The 21,276-nt window shown below is 38.4% G+C and overlaps 1 protein-coding gene across 2 annotated transcripts in view; it reads right to left on the minus strand.

The window, feature by feature from the left end:
- LOC136882289 (nascent polypeptide-associated complex subunit alpha, muscle-specific form) overlaps nucleotides 1-13,696 on the minus strand; it is a 137,550-nt gene extending 123,854 nt beyond the window's left edge. The window contains exon 1 of one of the 2 annotated variants that reach the window (XM_068229505.1): nucleotides 13,391-13,696. In XM_068229505.1, the coding sequence (XP_068085606.1) occupies nucleotides 13,391-13,397 (7 nt within the window). In that variant the 5' untranslated portion in view covers nucleotides 13,398-13,696. The remainder of the gene's footprint in view (nucleotides 1-13,390) is intronic. The other variant, XM_067154857.2, reaches the window with a different exon arrangement.
- Between the last annotated feature and the right edge of the window lie 7,580 nt (nucleotides 13,697-21,276).

Consider the following 21,276-nt stretch of genomic DNA (forward strand, 5'->3'; position numbering starts at 1 on the left):
AAAAAAAAGTCTCTTTCAATTAATGCTAAATTTCGCCATTATAACTCCGTCATCAAACCAGAAGCAACGTATGCAAGTGAAACATTATTCAAACGTAATATTCAAGCAACAACAGACAAACTTCAGAAAACGGATAGAATTCTCCGGACAATTATTAATGAAAAACATCAGCTTGATGGCCAGTGGAGACGTTTACCCAATTCAGTAATTTACAAGGAAATTGACATGATGAGATAACGGAGGATTGCATTTTTTGGGCACAAATGCCGTTCGCCAAATTTTACACTCCTAAAACAGCTTTTTGATTTCTTTTGAAATAGTAAAACAAAAAACACTTGGTTTCAAGAAATACAAATAGTTCTGGATGAATTGAAAATTACTACAGAGCAAATTGAAAATAGAGAAGAGAAGAAGATTCTAAAGAACAAATATACAAAACTATCACTTAAAACATCAAAACGTAAGCAGTATATCAGCAGAACGGGCTGCAAGATCACCTAGAATGAAGAAGTTTTGGGATAAGAAGAAATTATCAAGTTTTAAAAATAAACGTATTTTTTGATGTGCATATTTTTTTAAAGATTTTATTGTAAAAGGTTGATTTTGCTGCTCTAATATGGGCGTGAACAGTGTAAATAAATAAATATATATATATTGTATTGAAAAGGTATTCTTATAGGAGCATGGCTATCGTGACAGTTGTTACTGGAGTGAGTAGGACAGAGTAACGCTAAAGTGTCGGCACTGTTGCTTAGTGGTTCCATGTTACAGACCTCCTGAGTAATACGTGCTGAGTAGTCCAATGTGTAGAGCAGCCACGCTGACCATGAGATAATTGAGTTGACTGTGCTGATTGCGCGAGTTACTGGACTCCTCTGGAGTTGAGGCAAGGAACAGTCATCGTGCATTATGACTGCTAACAGACACACTCTGTGTGTGTGTGTGTGTGTGTGTGTGTGTGTGTGTGTGACCCTGCAGTTTGGACCGTACAGCTGTCAGCCTGCATTCAGGGGGTAGTGGGTTCGAACCCCACAGTCAGCAGTCCTGAAGATGGTTTTGCATGGTTTCCCATTTTCACAGCAGGCAAATGCTAAGGCTGTACCTTAATTAAGACCAGGGCAGCTTCCTTCCCTCTCCTAACCCTTTCCTATCCCATCGTCGCCGTAAGACCTGTGTGTGTCAGTAAGACGTGAAGCAAATTTTTTTTTAAATTAGGAATGGTGTAGTTTCCTGTTGCTTCCTTCACTGAGCCAGTCTGCCTAGCCCACTGTAATGTAAGCATCGTTCGACCCTATGACCAACATTTTTCACACCAAACTTAACGGGAACTGGTTGCATAAGGAATGGCATTACTAAAATAGCATCACTCATACGTCAGTCACTTTCATATTGTTAAAGTCAAGGTTGAGACAGGGACAGGTCAAAGAAAGCAATAAATATTGTTCTAGCCCATACCAGAAGATATAGTGCATTATAAACACTAGGCCCCACCAGCAAAACAGATAAAATATAGGGCAGCCCCATAGGCTACTGCATTAGGTTATGCCACATCAACTTTTAATAATAATGTTATTACCGGGCAAATTGGCCACACAGTTAGGGGCGTGCGGCTGCGAGCTTGCATCCGGGAGATAGTGGGTTTGAATCCCACTGTCGGCAGCCCCGGAGACGGTTTACCGTGGTTTCCCCATTTTCACACCAGGCAAATGCCGGGGCTGCACTTTAATTAAGGGGCCGCTTCCTTCCAACTCCTAGGCCTTTCCTATTCCATCGCCGCCAAGAGACCTATCTGTGCCGGTGAGACGTTAAGCCAATAGCAAAAGAAAAAAATGTTTTATGTTCCACCGACAACTACTACTACTTTTTCTGAAGTGCCAAAATTTTTTCCCACAGGAATTCTTTCACGTGCTGGCAAATCTACTGACAAGACTGGTGTATTTGAGCATGTTTGAACACCACCAGAATGAGCCAAGTTCAAATCTGCCAACCTGGAGTCAAAAGGGCAGTGCTCTTACCATATGAGCTATTCAGCCTGGCACGTCTGTTTTTGTTTGACACTGCTGTTCTTAGTTAAAATTGAAATAATAAATAAAGAGGTTCAACCTCTTCAATACAAAAGAATAAGAAATGCAGCGATGACAATTTTATTTAATAATAAGTAGAAGTGGTACCGGTTTCGACCCTAGTCCAGGTCATCATCAGCCGATTAAAACATGAAAAACAATGCATAGGAAAAAGAAAAGAAAAGATCAAGTTCACTCCGGATCAGTAGAAGAGGCAATATAAAAATGACGGGGGTAGACACTGTAAAATTTAGAAGAAGTAAAATGTAAGTCACTTAAAAGAAACAGTGCGTAATTTTCTGAACGGCAGTATGGCACACGCAGTGTTAGGCAAAGTCTTATAATGTTTATGAAAAGCGGAGAACGGTTAAATGAGCTAGCTTGTATACATTGTCAGGCACAAAGTCATAACACAATCGAACACATATGAAGATCCATAATCGTGCTGAAGCTGAAGATGAGTAGATCAATTGAAGTAACTTGCCAGCTCCCAGTGATCAGCTCGATATATTCAACATCAGACACTGTGGTTTCAAATGCCAACGTAAAATGAAGAATAGCTTAATGATCCAGTATTTGCTTCGGTTGCGGGAATGTAAGTATATATAGATACATATAATATAATTCAATATAACTGAATAAGTAATTGTGATCCTGTAAATTTTTGGAACAGTTGACGTGAAAAAAACAATGGTGAAGAGAAAAAATATGGTAAAAAGTGCAATATCGGAAACAAATGAAAACATATATGCACAGTGTGCTATTTTTTAAAATGTAAGAAATTCAGGTCGTGATTGAAGTAGTTGAAGTCGGCGCAAGTGAAGAGTTAAATTTGAATGAGAAGAACCGAAATGAAGGTGGCATTTTTTTTTAGATGAAGAGAAAAGATAGGAGAAATTAATAGAGGAAGAGGAATAGTGGAATAAGAGAAGAATAAAAGAGATTGAAGTTAAACGGTGTTGAGGAAGGATAAGATAGGGAGATGAAGGAGGAGTAGTTTAGGGTGGGTAGAAAATGTGGGTAGGAACTTTGTAAGGCATGGAAAATAGAATTGGGGTTTTGAAATTTAGAATTTTTGAGAAGAAAAGTCCAAGAATGAACGTACAGGAATGTTACAAGAAAATAGCTAGACTTTTCTAGTTCAGTGTATCATCATCGTCATTATTCCGCATCTGTAGCCACGTGATGTTGATGCTGAATTTTATTTTCTCAAGGGATTTTGCTAGTAGGATATGGGACATAGAGATCTGGGGCAAGTAAGCACTGGTGCCACGTGATATACTGTAGTAAGTGATGCAATACGAATTAGACATGGATTCCGAGGGAACAGGTACAGTATACTGAAGCAACAAAGGAGGTTGTTACATGTTGACTGTATATAGCATTCCAGCTACTCAGTCCCTATTCTGAGGCACTGATTAGAATGAGCAGTGCCCACATTTAACGGAATAATCGCAGAGGAGTGTTCGCGCATGTCTGCGGCCTGGTAATTCCAGCACTAGAACTATGGACTGTTAGATTGGCAGTGTAGTACTGTTCGTTCCACCTTAATCAATACACAGCATGTCTTTTAATGTCTTACTCAAGTATCTTCAAGGAACTTTTAATTGCATATTTTCTTGCTTTCTACCCTGTTCTAGAATACCATGGTTAATCTGCATGCCAGATAATTGACAGTCTACTGTACAGTACAAAAATATGAATAGATTTCACAATAATTTTCCTTTATCTAGGCACAGTCAGGAAAAAAATAGTAGACACATGATTTCTGTTGAAGGGAGCACATCAGGGAGCAACATTACTACAGCATACAGATGAGAGACACGCTATTTGAGAGGAAGAACCTCATACTGGCAAGATGCCTGCTACAAAAATAGAAGCATAGAGTGCATACGCAGTAAGGCTGTCTGCCAGCCTGCCTTGTTCCTCCCACTGCAAGTTCTCGCCAAAATACGTCAATCTTGTCCTTGTTATTCTTCCACTCTTACTGTCACCTGCATTTAGGATTCTGTAACAATCCTTCCCTTCTCAAATCTTTGAAACAAGACTCTTTAAGACAGAAACATGCAGCAAAATTTTCACAAAACAACAACAGTTTCCAGCCCCTTCTTTGCACTTCTTTGTAATTCTTTAGGTAACAAAACCATCTTAGCCTGGCCTTAAAGAAGGTTTCATTCAGTGAGGTGCAAATATATTTTGAGTAAGACCTACCATGTTCCTATCCTGACTTATGCATTAGAGACTTCGGTAATGAAGTATACAGGCCAGTGAGATGAAGTTCCTTAGGAGTAGGAGTGGAGTGACAAGATTGGACAGATGAAGGAATGAAAGAGTCGGAGTGGCAGTGAAAGAAAAACCCGAACAGCTAGAATAGAAAGATCAAGATTACAATAAGTGACGGGAGAGGTACATGAAAAAAGTACCTGGGCTGAGTTAGTCATCTGAGAAATATTTTACTCAATTACAATCACAAATTACTTTTTCAACAAGTAATTAGTAAACCTAAAATTGCTTCACAGTACACCAGTTTTAATAAAATAAATGACTCCCCCCACCACAAGAGAATGGAACAGTTCCAAAGCTTGCTAAGAAAAAGACATTGACTAATTTTTTTTAAGACACACACACTAGGTGAAACGAAACGGCGTATGGCTTTTAGTGCCAGGAGTGTCCGAGGACTTCGGCTTGCCAAGTGCAGGTCTTTTGATTTGACGCCCGTAAGTGACCTGCGCATGTGATGAGGATGAAATAATGATTAAGACGACACATACACCCAGCCCCCATGCCAGCGAAATTAACCAACGATGGTTAAAATTCCCGACCCTGCCGGAGATCGAACCCAGGACCCCTGTGACCAAAGGCAAACACGCTAACCATTTAGCCATGTTGCCAGACACACACTAGGTGACTATCAACAATAAGAGAGACTAAACACGATACCTTGGGACATTCAAAATTATTATTTCCTGTATATTTTTATTAAAGTATTTGTCATTTACTCCCCAAATAATTGGTCCTTAAAATGATCATCACTAAGCCTCGACCTGGACTTTCATGCCACAAATGACGGCATGAAATAAATAAATAAAAAAATAAATAAATCATTACCAATTTTGTTCCCATTTATGCTTCCATGTGATGTATATCAAATATTGGATTATAATGATTACCATTTTATTCGAAGGAGGAGGCCTACATTACGATTAAAAATTACATTTTGAAAATAATAATAATAAAAATAATAATAATAATAATAATAATAATAATAATAATAATAATAATAATAATAATAATAATAATAATAGTGTGTGGCCTCCGAAGAGGCCTGGTGGAGGTCTTTTGAGCTGACAATGAATCAATCAGTACTGATTTGTATTTAGGGCAGTCGCCCAGGTGCGAGATTCCCTATCTATTGTTTTCCTAGTTTTTTCTTAAATGATTTCAAAGAAATTGGAAATTTATTGAACATCTCCCTTGGTAAGTTATTCCAATCCCTAACTCCCCTTCCTATAAATGAATATTTGTCTCAATTCGTCCTCTCGAATTCCAACTTTTCTACTTTTAAAGATGCCACTCAAATTTAGTAGAGCAGCTCGTCTTCTTTCTTCCAATTCTTCCCAGCCCAAACTTCACAACATTTTTGTAACGCTACTCTTTTGTCAGAAATCACCCAGAACAAATCGAGCTGCTTTTCTTTGGATTTTTTCCAGTTCTTGAATCAAGTAATCCTGGTGAGGGTCCCATACACTGGAACCATACTTCAGTTGGGGTCTTACCAGAGACTTGTATGCCCTCTCCTTTACATCCTTACTACAACCCCTAAACACCCTCATAATCATATGCAGAGATCTGTATCCTTTATTTACAATCCCATGAAGATCTTTCCTTATATTAGCACCTAGATACTTACAATGATCCCCAAAAGGAACTTTCACCCCATCAACGCAGTAATTGAAACTGAGAGGACTTTTCCTATGTGTGAAACTCACAACCCGACTTTTAACCCCATTTATCATCATACCATTGCCTGCTGTCCATCTCACAACATTATCAAGGTCATGTTGCAGTTGCTCACAATCTTGTAACTTATTTATTACTCTGTACAGAATAACATCATCCGCAAAAATCCCTTTGATTCCACTTCTTTACTCATATCATTTGCAGTACATACAAGCAAACAAAGGTCCAATAATACTGCCTTGAGGAATTCCCCTCTTAATTATTACAGGGTCAGACAAAGCTTTGCCTACTCTAATTCTCTGAGATCTATTTTCTAGTATTATAGCAAACCATTCCGTCGCTCTTTTGTCCAGTCCAATTGCACTCATTTTTGCCAGTAGTCTTCCATGTTCCACCCTATCAAATGCTTTAGAGAGGTCAATCGCGACACAGTCCATTTGACCTCCTGAATCCAAGATATCTGCTATATTTTGCTGGAATCCTACAAGTTGAGCTTCAGTGGAATAACCTTTCCTAAAACCAAACTGCCTTCTATCGAATTAGTTATTAATTTCACAAACATGTCTAATATAATGAGAAAGAATGACTGACGCCGTAAGGCGACCTGCGCATCGATGAGGATGGGATCCTACGTGTGATGAATTCTAATGATTAAGACGCCACACACACCCAGCCGCCGAGCCATCTGAATTAACCATGAAGGTCAAAATCCCCGAGCTGGCCAGCAATCGAACGTGGGACCCTCTGGACTAAAGGCCAGTGTGCTAACCCTTTAACCATGGAACTGGATGTTAAAAAAGTAATGTTTATAAATAAAAATTACTAAAAATATTTTGTACAAGTAACTCAATCACTTTTACTCAATTATTTCCCAACTCTGATTACAGCAGTATGGACACATGCGGAAAATGAATGAGGAAAGATTCCGCAGAAGAATGTTTGATATGAGAATGGAAGGAGACTTAAAGAATGACTAAGAGACAGATGGCTGCAAGGGAGGCCAGAGGACTTTAATGGAAAAAGATAATAAAAAAATAAAAAAAACAATGTCAGAAGACAGAAGATTGTGGAGAGGTTTATGTTCCCAATAGACCTGGCAGAAGGCTGGAAACTGTTAAAGATGATGACTGTTTAACTTGAGCCTACTGACGCATTACTTGACTACGGATCTTGACCTTTATTTTTCTTTGGACCAAAGTGCTTAGGCATTTAATTTCCACTCGAGATGAAAATGTTACGTTGGTCACTCGGTTTTACAAGATTGGACCATGTCAGAAATTAAGATGTCCGAAGGCAATGGGAGTGGCACCTATCCCAGAGAAGATACAAGACGTATAACTAAGTCCCTGCAGGCTTAATGATACATAAAGCCCTCCAATTTGATCAAGGAAGTTCTCGATCCCGAGGTTGTCCGAAGAAGTGACCCTGCATCAAGGAAGACAAGGAAGACGTCCTCTCTAGTGGAGGATAGCATGTTTAAAAGCGGACCTGCACCAATGCACAAACGCTAGGAAAGTTGTACATAAGGACAAGCATAAAGAAACTACTATAAATTTTCAGTCTAGTTCTTTCAGTGATTTGGGAATCCCATAGACGTCTTCATACTTGCTGGTATAAATGTCTTTTTTTTTTTTTTTTTTTTTAACTTTGTTGGTGATCTCAATTTTTGTGGATCTTCTATCAGCTAATTTCAAACTTGCAGCATTAATGATAGGCATGTAATCAAATTTTCAAAGGAACTAAAGAATGGAAACTTCATATTAATTTTTAAAACTTGTAGCCATTAAAAACAGGGTGACTGCTACTTGGCAGATGTCTTCAGATGCTTGAGTGTCAAATGATTAGTTTGAAGACTCCTCAGAGGTAATCATTTGACTTTAATGACTGAGTTTACTACTACTCATATCAGACAACTCAGCAGAGGTATCACTTGAGTTCCGTGATTTTGTTGAGTATCAGACAAGTACTTGCCTGACCTTCTGAGGCTCTACCGTAGACCAAGATCACAACCCTTCATTGAGCAAAGTGTGAACACCAGGCCTCAATGTATGGTGCAGATGCATTATCAGACATGCCAACTTTCAAAAGTAAAAAATCAGGAGGATTTTTTTGACGTCCATATCCCAACATATTAGCACACATCACTGATGATGTAACTTTGAGAATATTTAACACATCATACAACTCAATTATGTAATTTCTCCTATTAATTAATTAATTAACAGTATAAATACTGAATACTGCATGTATCAGCTTTAGAACACATGACTCTTCATATATTTCTGAACTAGATTAATGCTCGAAGCACTGACCCTGAACGGGTTTTAAGGTTGAATATTTTCCAGATTTCTTTTTCGGAAAGCTTTGATCTAAATAGAGTTTTGTCCTTTTAAATATGCTAAAAAATAGTCTCACAATTGGCATTGCTATGTGGAAATGATTAAAAAGCATTATGTTAGGGATTCTGTCATATTTAAGAACACCACCAGCTGATAGCATCTGTGTTGTCAGTGTCCACTGAACATCAATTCTCTCCAGCTACTTAAAGAACGAGGAAAAACTTGCGATTTTCAAAAAATACAGGAATACTAAATCTGTTCTCAAAATCCAGACATAAGTCTCTGCGATCAGGAGAAAGGGAAGAAGGACCAAAAATAGAGAGTCTCTCACTTAAATTTGGGGGAGGGGAGAGTTAGCACGTCTGCATTATATTTTCACTATGGACCCAGCTTCATTAATAATGTTATGTGATCACAGTCTCCGAGGAGCACGTTGGGGCCCGTAAAGCGGGCGATGAACTCCTTTGCCTTGCTCTCCCAAAAGAGCCAGGCTTACAAGCTGGAAGGAGGAACTGCATCTCCCACTGAAAGATAAAGGAAGAACTGCCACTAGGACTTGACTTGCCATATACCACTTTGAGGTCTCTCAAACATTTAGTTGTTGGTGTATCCAGATGTAAGGATAACTTCATGAAGTGGGGATTAGTGCATCAAGCGACACCCTTTGTGAATGTGAGGACACTCAGAATCAGAAACATATACTAACCTGCCCAAACATGAATCAGTCATGCTACTGAGTTCTGGAAGAACGGTGTTTGATCTAGACACAGAAAGATAATATATGTAGGTATTGGCAATGGATTTCAAAGATTGTTTATTTCTCTGACATTTAACTAGTTGACATCTTGCACTGCAAGCTTTAGTAAGCCTCGTCACGACAGGAATATTCAGAAAACAATGCAAGTCCATTTTATGCTTTCCAACACAAAAAGTCAGCGTTCTCCCCAGAAATTTTTGTCTGCTGTGTGGCAGGAATGAGTAGCCGGGTGGGGAATACTACGTGAAAAATGGATGTTATGATAAATTTTAAACTTATTCCCCTCAGACCATTAACAATAATATTAAGACAGATAAACATTAACTGCAAAAATGAACTATTTTAGTGTCATCACAAAGAAGACATAACAGAGGATATTGAACTTCTAGCTCGTTCATAATCACTCGGTTGCTGTGGAGTACCAGACGGATTTGTTACGTCCCGCAGAATCGAGTGCTCGCATGCGATTTGATGCTAATCCAGACTATATTATTACATTATAACATGCTAATCCATACACTGCTTGCGCACGACACTCGTCCAATTATGCTGACAATAATGAAGATTTTCCATTTAAATAAACAGTTTTACAGTATTTACATGGACTCAAACATGTATTAATATTACGTAAATTGAGCGAGTTTGCCGTGCAGTTATGAGCTTGCATTCGGGAATGAAATCTGAATTAAATCGATAGTATCATCGAACGATATGAATTTTCTCAACCGTCATTACCGTGTAGGCGATCTAGGTTGTTCCTGTGATGTACCTTGATTTTCCTCACTCATGTTCAAGCTTAACCTATATTTTGACTTTGTTGTGTAAACTATCATCATTATTTTACAGTTCCAGTTTCCTGGGTACTGTTGGCAAGCCTCTTCCATTCTGTCTTATTGAGATATGTTCTGATGTTAATGTCATCATCCAGTGTCCTTCCCCGATCTGCAATGTCCATACAGTGGGTTCTTGGTCTTCCCACCATCCATTTCCCTGCCACATGTCGCTCCAAGTCAACATGCTGTTCTTGTTGGCTCATTACATGACCAAACCACCTCAGTCTGGACAAGCTGACTCGATCTAACAATGATGTAACAATCCCAGCTCCCTTCCTAACCACATCATTCCTCAACTTGTCCAGTTTGGTTTTTTGAACTGTGAACCTAAGGAACTTCATCTCGGATACCTGCAACCTTGATGAGTCTTTCTTAGTGAGCGTGCAGGTTTCAAAACCATAGGTTAAGATTGGTATGAAGTACTGATTGAACATCATCAGCTTTGATTTTGTTGGTACTTTGCAATCTCAGAGGATTGTTAATACTTGCTGCACTCTATTCGCCACCTCTTTTGTGGCTAGTGTATCTGGAGATATTACACTGCTGAGGTATGTAAAGCTTTCCACACTTTCTAGTGGATGGTTTCCTAGCATGATGTTCGCTGGTTGTCCCTCTCTGTTTATTGCCATCACTAATGTTTCGAGTTTTGCTGTGTAAATAACAACAGTATTAAAAGTGTTGCAATTATAGATGTCTCACTGTGATCCATAATGGTTTCATATTTTTTGTGTCAGAGGTTGCCAATACAAATCTCAAAGATAACCGAGGTCTACCGATTCTGCATTAGGGAGCAGAAGTACCACTAAAAGTTCCGCGTACTGTAGTCCTGGACCCAATCTGAAATTGTATCCAGCATCAAAAATGAAAAAAGCTGTGTTTTAAAATGAAGAAATGTGAACAGATGATTTAGCCAATTGTCTGCGAATGCGGCGAGCCAAAAACAAAGATCTAAGGAGTATCCCAAAGGTGAGAGAAATTGATGGAGGTCAATGATCCACAGCCCGAACAAGGAGCTTCCTGGATAAGGGCGAAAGAAGAAGAAGAATATGATTTGTGAGAGAACGTCAGAACAAAAATATGGAACAAAAATCTGGGAAGGAAGACAGATTGATGAAAACCCAGATTAAATTTTTTACAATCTGCAGCCACAGAGATAGGCCCGATGGCGATGATGGGATAAAAAAAGACCTAGGAGTGGGAAGGAAGCAGCCGTGGCCTTAATTAAGGTACAGCCCCAGCACTTGCCTGGTGTCAAAATGGGAAACCACGAAAAACCATCTTCAGAGCCGCCGATGGTGGGGAGTGAACCCACTATCTCCTGGACGCAAGCTAACAGCTGCACGCCTCTAATCACACGGCCAACTCACCCGGTAAACCCACATTAAGATTGGATAGAACTGGGCAAGAAAGATTAAAATAGATGGATATGGTATTTCACTAACCTGGCTGAATCTCAATACAGAAAAAATGATTACTTGTACTTGTGACTGATAAATACAAAGCCAGGCTGAGTGCAACAAATGGTAGTACTGACTTTGGTTCAGAAAGTCACTCTTAAGAGTGTTCAAATATGTCAACCGCATGAAAAGCTATATAAGCTTGTTTCCTTGAAATATACAAGTACACTATCGAGGCCTAATGAAAATTAGAAAACATTTTTTTACAGGTTTAATGAATCAGTGTCCCGGTTAATCTGCTCCTTGCGCGCATATAGTATTCCATACTGTAACACTATTTCAAGCTTATATGAGTCAGTTAACATTTGTGTGATGTTCAGGATACAATTCATTGCTACATGGGAAAATAACTATTATTTAAGCAAGGCATTTCTCTACATGCAAAGTGAAGTGGGACTCCCGTCACTCACATAGGCCTCCGAGGCTCGCTTAAAACATTCGGAGCATGCACGGTAAATTCTGTCAAGTAGGATGCTACGCTACTTACATAAAGGTCGCAGTGAGTGTTTTCAATGTAATGGTTTAGGGACTATCAATGAACTGGGTAGTCCTAGCGGTACAAGCACCATCCGGGATGCCCACTCCTATTCCAAAGAAACTGGTCTCCCGACTCTCATGATCACTCTCGGCCACTGCCTGTGGCTTATAAGAAAGGACGCAACTATAGTAACCCGCTTAAGAACCATTAAACAAACAGGTGGGAACAATGGTAGGAAGGTACATTGAATGAGATAAAGGTTATATTAGGAATAAACTTGATGGATGAAGCTGTACACATACACTAGCTTCAGTGATGGGGTCAAGGGAGCCAAGTGGAGGGCAGATTACATAGGAGAATAATGGACTCGGTTTCGGTGAGAAGTAGGAGACCAAGGAGATGATGGTTGGACTCTGTTTTCAATTATTTAATAAGAGTGTAATCAAATGAGGCCTCATGGCTAGTTGCAAATACAGAATTGTGGAGGTGTTTAGTGACCGCAATTCACATGTTGAAAGGTATAATAGTCTATAATGAAGATGTACACGTGTGTGTAACTCTTGTTATAAGTAATTGTAAGTTTGGCAATGACTGTTTATTTGAATTTTTTTTTTTTTTTTTTTACACAAGCATGGCAAATGAGTACGCTGGATTATAAATTCAGCAGCATTCTTTGGAGCTCCAGCTACTTTTCTGGTGACAGTAAAATATGAACAGAAAGGGTGAAAGGGGGGATCATAGACCAATTCATTACGTATGAAGGTAAGCGGGCACTGAAATGATACTGAAATGCTTTTGCAGGTGAAGGTGAAGACTCTTTCTTTTTTAATTAAAAAATAAAACCATCAGGCTAGGCTACTCCAGTTTCGCAATTTGCAGGCCTCAGGCGGAACAAACGATTAATTTGTAATCCTAAACAACGAAACATCATATTTAACGTTAAAAGTAACAGATAAATACCACAGAATTGTACTAATCGCAGTGAGAGGCAAGCGGCAGTTCCCTTGGCTATCACATTACATCGAACACATGACCTCGTAAGTAAACCAGTCTTGCGCGACAGGCAAGGGGGAATTTGCGAGTTATGATAAGATTTAATTTTACGTCATTTGTGTCAAACGAAGCCGGTTTAAGAGAAATATAGTTCAAGAAAACACAACGTCTTGCGACGCGAGACACTCCAGATTAGCAAGTTCGTAAGGTCAGTCGTACAAGGTTGAGGGAATAACTTAACCTTAAGAAGGACGAGCCCCACCGTCAGAGCGGTTGTAAACACAGTCGGTCTACTACGAAGGTTACAAAAAACCGGTTCCTTTTCATGTGATGCAAGTCAGTGAAAAAACTATTAATAAACTATGCATTTCATTTAAATCACGGACGTCAATGGGCGTGCACTTGATCTAATTAACGGAATCCTACGCAAATATTTCGATACCGTATTCTACTAAGTAAAATACTTTATTCTAGCACTAAAATAAAAATAATGGTCACATTCATACATACCACTCATTTTTCTTCGAGTTAATTGGTTTCAAAATGCGATAAAAGTTTGCTTCGAACAGGTGCACAGCACACTCAACGTGAAGAGCAGTGGATCATACGAACTGCTTATAAATTCATTCGGGGAACGACTGAGACGATATTATAGATGGACCAACAGCCAAGAGCAACAAGGTTAATGAAGGATTCTGGGTGACCAGCATAGCCAAAGCTGCAACATCATAACGACTTCATTAATACGCTATAAATTGTCAAAATACTTAGTAATTAATTATATTTACTTGAAAATGTACGTATTTTGTGTAAATTAACTACATTTTCATGCTCCAATTCTGTTATGAGACGTATCCATTTCTAATTAATGGGCGAGTCTGTTGTCAGCACTGTAGATTTGTCGCGGTACTTTTAAATTGGGGTTTTCTAGTGCAGCGACGATTATTCCTCTGCGAAGGGAAGAAACAACTTGAAATCGTATAGGATTAAATGAGTATTCACACGTTCTGGCATAATTTTCTAAATAAATTAAGTTCTATTTCTTTTATAAATATTTAATAGAAATCCATTTTCATAGTTCAGAGAAATATAAACATGTGAGTAGGCCTACAGCACTCTGCTCTTCTTTCAAATTGCATAAATCTTTTGCCATTTTTTAAATACTATATTACACCAATTATAATGCCCAACTTTGCCTGCACTTTTATTGATTTAATTAGGAACATGACGTGTATTTTTGAAGTTATCTCTAATTATTCATTCCCTTTTGCTAGTTTAAGTTGGATATTTTTCTTGAAGTTTAGATTAACTGTAGCAATTTTGGGTGCCTACCAAATTCAATTAACCAGCTGTATTACTCCCTCTCATGTCCTCTGTTTATTAATGGGCTAGAAACTACTTTAACGGGTCATAATTCTATATACATTTGCAGTAGTGTGGAACGTTAAGAGCACAGTATATTATTTTAAAAAACTATGTCTCTCAGCCACCAAATTAAATGAACATTATCGAGTGAGTTGGCTGTGCAGTTAGGATCGCATAGCTGTGAGGTTTCATTCGGTAGATGATGGGTTCGAACCCCATCGTCAGCATTACTGGAGATGTTTTTCCGTGGTTTCCCATTTTCACACCATGCAAATGCTAAGGCTGTGCCTTAATTAAGGCTACAGCTTCTACCTTTCCCACCTTTGCATCGCCAAAAACTTTCGATGTGTTGGTGCGATGTTAAAATAAATGAAGATTCAGGCTACATAATCACTTGAAACGTTGAATCTGGTTAATGAGAAACATATAGCTGTATGTTGAGTTGTCAGCCTGAGGCTTTCATCACTGCATCAGACGATGCTGTTACATGTGATTCTGCCAAATCCATTGAAATACACACATTAGCAGACCTTATGATCAATACTTTCACAACATTCATCATAAGGACTGTCAGCATGGGAAACAAGCTTTTAAATATTATCTTATTTCTTGCAGCTGCTCTAGATTTTAAGTTGGGTGAACAGAGGGAGGTCAGACTAATCGTCTGGATTTGGGGATTTATAGAAGCCTCACATAAGTATTCTAAATTGCCCAAGGGAGTCCTGGTTTCTTTGCAATCTGGTAGAGAAAAATGGTACATCAAAACTGACATGCAGGTAGTCCAAATGGCATTCAATAAAAATGTTTGCATCATGGTATATGAGGCTAACCAATAATAATAATAATAATAATAATAATAATAATAATAATAATAATAATAATGACAGCAGCCTGTGAGATTTGTCATCTTCAGGTATGGATGAGAGCTATGTGATTACTTAAACAAATAGCTGAATCATCATCATCATCGGTTTACCCTTCCAGCGAGCCGGGTAAGGTGCTTGAAAACGAGCGTCTTCCAAACTTGCTTATTCAAAAAGATTTTGTTGTCCATGACAGATTCCCAATTCCATCCTCTTCTCTCTACGTCTTCCCTCAATTGGTCCATCCATCTTCTTCTTGGTCTTCCACCTGTTATTCTCTTTTCCAAACAAGCACATGGTAACCTTGTGCTATTCATTCATTTAACATGCCCAAACCATTTAAGTCTAGATGACCTAAGTCTTTCCTCCATCGATTCATTTAGACCTACGTTAGATCGGATCTCATCATTTTTCACGTGATCAAGCCATGTCTTTTGGAGGGCAGTTCTAAAAAATTTCATTTCACAGGCTTGAATCCTACTACAATCCTTTGATGTTAGTGTGCAGTTTTCCAGAGAATATGTAAGGATGGGAATGAAATATGACTTGTACAGGATCATTTTTGTTCTTTGTGGGATCTTCTCATCCCATAACGATACTGTAAAAGTTAGAGCATTTGGTTACTCTGTTTGTTATTTCTATCTCAGCTCTATTATTAATAGCCATTACACTTCCTAAATATCTGAATTGGTGTACTACTTCACCTTGGTGGTCCTGTATTTTTATGTTGCATTCTGTATTATGTCTGCTGATTTTCAATGCTACTGTTTTTGATGGGTTCAGTTTCATTCCATAATCATCAAACTTCTTACACCATGCATTCAGATTATTTTGCAATCCCTCCTCTGTTTCATCCTATATTGCCACATCATCTGCAGAGTCTGACTCGTTGACTGACGGTCAGCGTACTGGCCTTCGATTCAGAGGGTCCTGGGTTCGATTCCCGGCCGGGTCGGGGATTTTAACGTTAATTGGTTAATTCCAATGGCACGGGGGCTGGGTGTATGTGTTGTCTTCATCATCATTTCATCCTCATCATGACGCGCAGGTCACCTACGGGAGTCAAATAGAAAGACCTGCACCTGGCGAGCCAAACCCGTCCTGGGATATCCCGGCACTAAAAGCCATACGACATTTCATTTCATCTGCAGACACCAGAGCCTGAAGATCTTTATTACCTTTTCCTTTTAGTTCCTTTAAAATGGTATCTATAACTGCTATGAATAGAAGAGGTGATAAGGGACTTCCTTGTTGTATTCCTGTGGTTGTATTGAACCATTCAGAGTGACTATCTCCAATACTGACACAACTTTTACATTTAGTATACCTAGCATTTGGATCTTCCTAATAAGGTACTCCAGTACACCAAGTTTTCTAAGACTTTTCCAAAGAATTGATCTAGGAACATTATCATACGCCTTTTTAAGGTCCATAAACACAATAATTAGGTCTTTTCCTCTTTCCCAATGTTTCTCTGCCAACATCCTCAAAGCAAATATCAGATCTGTTGCGCTTCTTCCAGTCCTAAAGCCATGTTATAGCTCTTCTAAGATAGGCTCTAGTATATCCCTTACTCTGGATTCAATGATCTTCTCCATAATTTTAAGGCCGTTTGATAAGAGGGTAATGCCTGTGTAATTTTCACTTTTCCTTCTACTCCCTTTCTTAAAGATAGGAACTATCACCCCTTTTGTCCAATCTTCAGGTATTTCGTTATCCTTCCATATTGTTCTGAGGACTCTATACAGCCACTGTATTCCTGGCGGACCAGCAGCTTTAATTATGTCAGCTGTAACTTCATCAGCTACTTCTCATCCCATGGAGAGCTTGCTCTACTTCTGCCCATGTAATTGGGATATCTTCCTCTATTGTTTTCTGTCCTACATCCTCAACAGAGATCTCATTAGGGTCATTTAGGAGCTTGTCAAAATACTGTCCCATTGTATCCGTGATATCTTTCATATTGCAAACTATATTCCCATCTGCTATCTCCAGAGTTGTAATTGCTTCTTTATCTGATCTTTTACATTTTACTACTCCATATATCATTTTCATATTCCCTTTACTGTCTTCTTCCAGTTCAGTTGAAATTCTTTCCAACTTTTCTCTTTTTCTTCCTGTACAATTCTCTTGACTTCCAACTTCCTGTATCTAGCACCTGTATCTAGTTGAATATAGCACCTAATTGTTAGTTTTTCTTCAGATCGTTTGCAGATATAAATATGTACTGTTTTTCTAAATGCAGTTTAATAAGAGATGGGATTATATTGTATTATAGTGAACTTCTAGCATATCCTTCAAAAAAATAAAATTTGTATAAAATAAAAAAAGATTCAACCACAATGAATCAAGTGTATGCAAAATCTAAGCCAGGGCATGAAATTTGAAATTAGAAGGCACTAGCTGTTGTAGTGTCCTCCATCTGGGAGCTCCGCAGCCCGCTCCCACATCAAAGTGCTACGAGTGTGTGCCCAGCAGAGCGCTGACGTATGAGGTGTGACGTCAGTCAGCGAGTATATATTGGAGCGACATTTTCACTGCTTCAGGCAGTCAGCTGTGTCCAGCGATCAGGCTACACCATATGTCAGACACGGAGGCATCCCTCTTGAAAAGGTGGAATTCTGAGCGGGAGGTTTCACATCAGGACAACTACGCCTCAAGATTCCCGCCTCCCTTGTAACTTGCTTACACCTTTGATGGTTATGAATTTCATGTTTTTGGTCCGTATTGAACTGAGAATAATATATAAGTAATAATAATAATGTAAACGTTTCCACCTTTTCAATACTACAATATATTCACAAAATTACAAATTACACGGTACTAGTTTCGACCCATCTGGGGGTCATCATCAGCCGTATTGGAGCAAAGATCATTTGTGGCGAAATCCTAAGAAAATGTATTTTAAAGAATAACAAGTGAAATGAGATGTTATGGTAATAGTTAATAATACAAGGAATATACATACTAAGAGGTTTTTAACAAAGAATAAAGTATAAATGGGGTGTTGTAAAAATTATAATCATGGAAATCAGTAAGTTCTTGTATTGAAATGAAATATGGCTTAGGAAGAGGGCTTAAGGTGGGGCTGAAGGGTGCGGGAGAAAGTGCAATTGTCTTGGAAAAGTACCTTTGATTAAATTTAGGATTGAGTTTAGGTTGGCTGCATTATTGTTTCTGAGGAAAGTGATAAATAGATCGAAGAGTATGTTGGGTTTCTCTGAGATTTCATTGAGATTGTGACTGGCATTAAAGTATTGGTCTAGGTGTATGTAGTAATTTTCCATTATGTTGAGTAAAGGGCCCTTGTTTGCTAATACGAGGATTTCGCCACAAATGATCTTTGCTCCAATACGGCTGATGATGACCCCTAGATGGGTCGAAACTAGTACTGTGTAATTTGTAATTTTGTGAATATATTGTAGTATTGAAAAGGTGGAAACGTTTACGTTGTTATTATTATTACTTATATATTGCTTACACCTGCCTAGCATTCTGCTAGTAAGAACTTCGCACCAAGTTCCATCCATTCTTGTCAAACTTCAGATAGCCATCTGCTATCATAAACTTTCACTCAGTTGTGGCCCTCTATCTCATCAAGATAGACTTCATTGTACATGTAGGATCTTGTTGTACATATGTATATATTTCTTCGACAAACAGTCCACTTATCATCCTTATAAGAAGCAAGTCTAAATTCCCTTCATTTTGTGTGTATCGTACTAGTGGACCCGTGCGCTGCTCCACGGCAGGTCAGATAACTCATCTTGATATGCCTGTCATAGTCATATCGTTTTTCCTGCCCATTTCAATAATTTTATGAACATTTAATACCGATAATATAGTATATGGATTTTCCAAAAATAAAAAATGTTTTTTTAACCCTAGAATGGTAGACGTAATCACCCACCTATTATTAGTAGACATACGTAAAAATCACGTGTCAAAGGAATTTTTGGGAAATGAGCAAGTAAATCCACGTGCAAGTTATCTATATTTACAAAAACAAATAATTTCACTTTGTTGTCCACTGAAATTCATTTCGTCCAGTCATTATGAGTTTATCACTCTGAACTAGAGGATTAGAAACACTTCCACTGGGAGCTCCACGCTGAGTAGATGTTCTGGAGGTCTCCTTTTGCCGTTTCTTGCTGCTATTTCCTATATTCTGTAATATTTTCTTCCTTTTACCTCCACTTGAGACGGGATCCTTCTTTCCGGAGTTGCTATGTTCTTCCACCTCTACGTCACGAATTACTTCGCTCAGTTCTTCATATATGATATCATCTTCAATTGGCACATAGTCTTCATCAATGTCAGAATTATATTCCTCAGAATCAGAGCACACTTCCACATTGTCTTCTTCACCTTCCAACTCATCTGACAGCTCTCCTAAAACACTGCTATCGCCTCGTCATTATCCAGATACTTCGCCATTCTGCAATTAGAAATAATTATTATTAATTAAACACTTATTGTACATAAATGTGTGTGTGTACTTTTATATTATATGTGTTTATTATATATATCATATACGTTGTGTAGGTGAAGAGAAGATCCATTATTGGTAGACATACGTCAAACAGACGTGCAAAAAATTTACGTGCATTGGTAGAGTACGTCATACTTACGTGTAGAGTTTCAATGGACGAGAGCTATAGACAAACTGGCGGGAGCACGGGTGCCATTCGTAGCCACTTCTGTTTCACAACTGATTAGCGGATGCACTTCCGGCCGGACAAGTGATAACGTTGAGTGGGGGAAAGGAGGGATGCGCCTGTTCATAATAGACACGTCATTTTTACGTAGTCTACCATTCTAGGGTTAAGAAGATTCCAAATACCAATCTTAACGTCTGTAACATCTTCAGTTGTACGATCCCGCCCGTATGTGTGTCTTACCCTACAGTTTTCTTTCCCAAACAGTAAGTCATAATATGTTTACCATACCGATTGGGAATGAACTTTGACTTAAAAGCCATTCAGAGTGTCACAGTTCATGTCAGCTACCCCAAAGACTATGAATTCGTCACTAATATCGTCATTTCCGGATTTTTAAGTTTCACCCCCTTCCTTTAGGGGTGATAGGGGTTTCTTGCCCCTACAGTAATTTTTCCAGATAAAAGCAGAAATAAGTTTTAAGGAAAACATCATAATCTTCACATACTGTTGGGCAGGCAATCCGCTGATTGGACTTGTCTTGTGGTTTGCTTATCTTCCCCTATTTTATTATTCACCCCTAAGTGCCAAACTACCAATCAGATTTCGTTCAAACCACTTCATAATCCCTCTCAGATGTAATAAGAACAAACTGAAAATTTCAGCGAAATTGGTCCTGTAGTTTTTGAGTCTATTAGCTTCAAACATACCAACATCCAGTTTTATATACCGGTATATATAGATGAAAGACTGCAAACCAATAAACTTTAAAGTTTTGTTTTGTATATCGATTTTGTATACAACAGTAGCCACTCAAAATACTTTGGTCGTCACTAAGTTTACGTATTTCCCACAAATATAATCAAAGTTATAAATTATTATTCCCCTTTCTTCTACATGGGAAAAATATTAATACTATGTAGGTCTATTAATGATACAATATAGAAATCCTAAAATACATTCTTTTACACTTCATGTTTATATAGTGATCTCTTTTTGCACTGAAGTACCATCTGTCTATTGCAGCAGTTGGATCTAAATCAAGGACAGTGGGTACATTTATAGAAATCCTTTGTATATCATCCACTGTCTCCCTCAGGGAGTTTTTCTAATCTGTTTTGACAGCTGAAGTCTCTCTCACATGATGCTGTGCTTGCTGGCAGAACAGCACAGAATGTTGGAACCTGTAAGAAATTCAGGAATCTTGCTATGAAATTTTCAGGGTGAATCTTCTCCAATGACTGATTTACAGACATTAAGGAAAATGGGGTTTTGTATTCTGTCCACTCTGCTAAAAGAACACTCATTTTGTCTTTATACTGGCTTGGATTAAAATACAAAACACTACATCATTTCTAAATACTGGAAGTGGAAACAAGATTTCTAATACCAGAATACAGTATAAGAAATGTAAACCACTAAGATATCACTGTCGTCTGCTGTCGTCATTTGTGAAGAACCAATATTTTATTGGCTGCCTGTTTCAAAATCTTGGCAAAGTTGCCATTGG

This window comes from Anabrus simplex, chromosome 10 (assembly GCF_040414725.1).
Source record: "Anabrus simplex isolate iqAnaSimp1 chromosome 10, ASM4041472v1, whole genome shotgun sequence".
In the NCBI taxonomy this organism is placed as follows: Eukaryota; Metazoa; Arthropoda; class Insecta; order Orthoptera; family Tettigoniidae; genus Anabrus; species Anabrus simplex.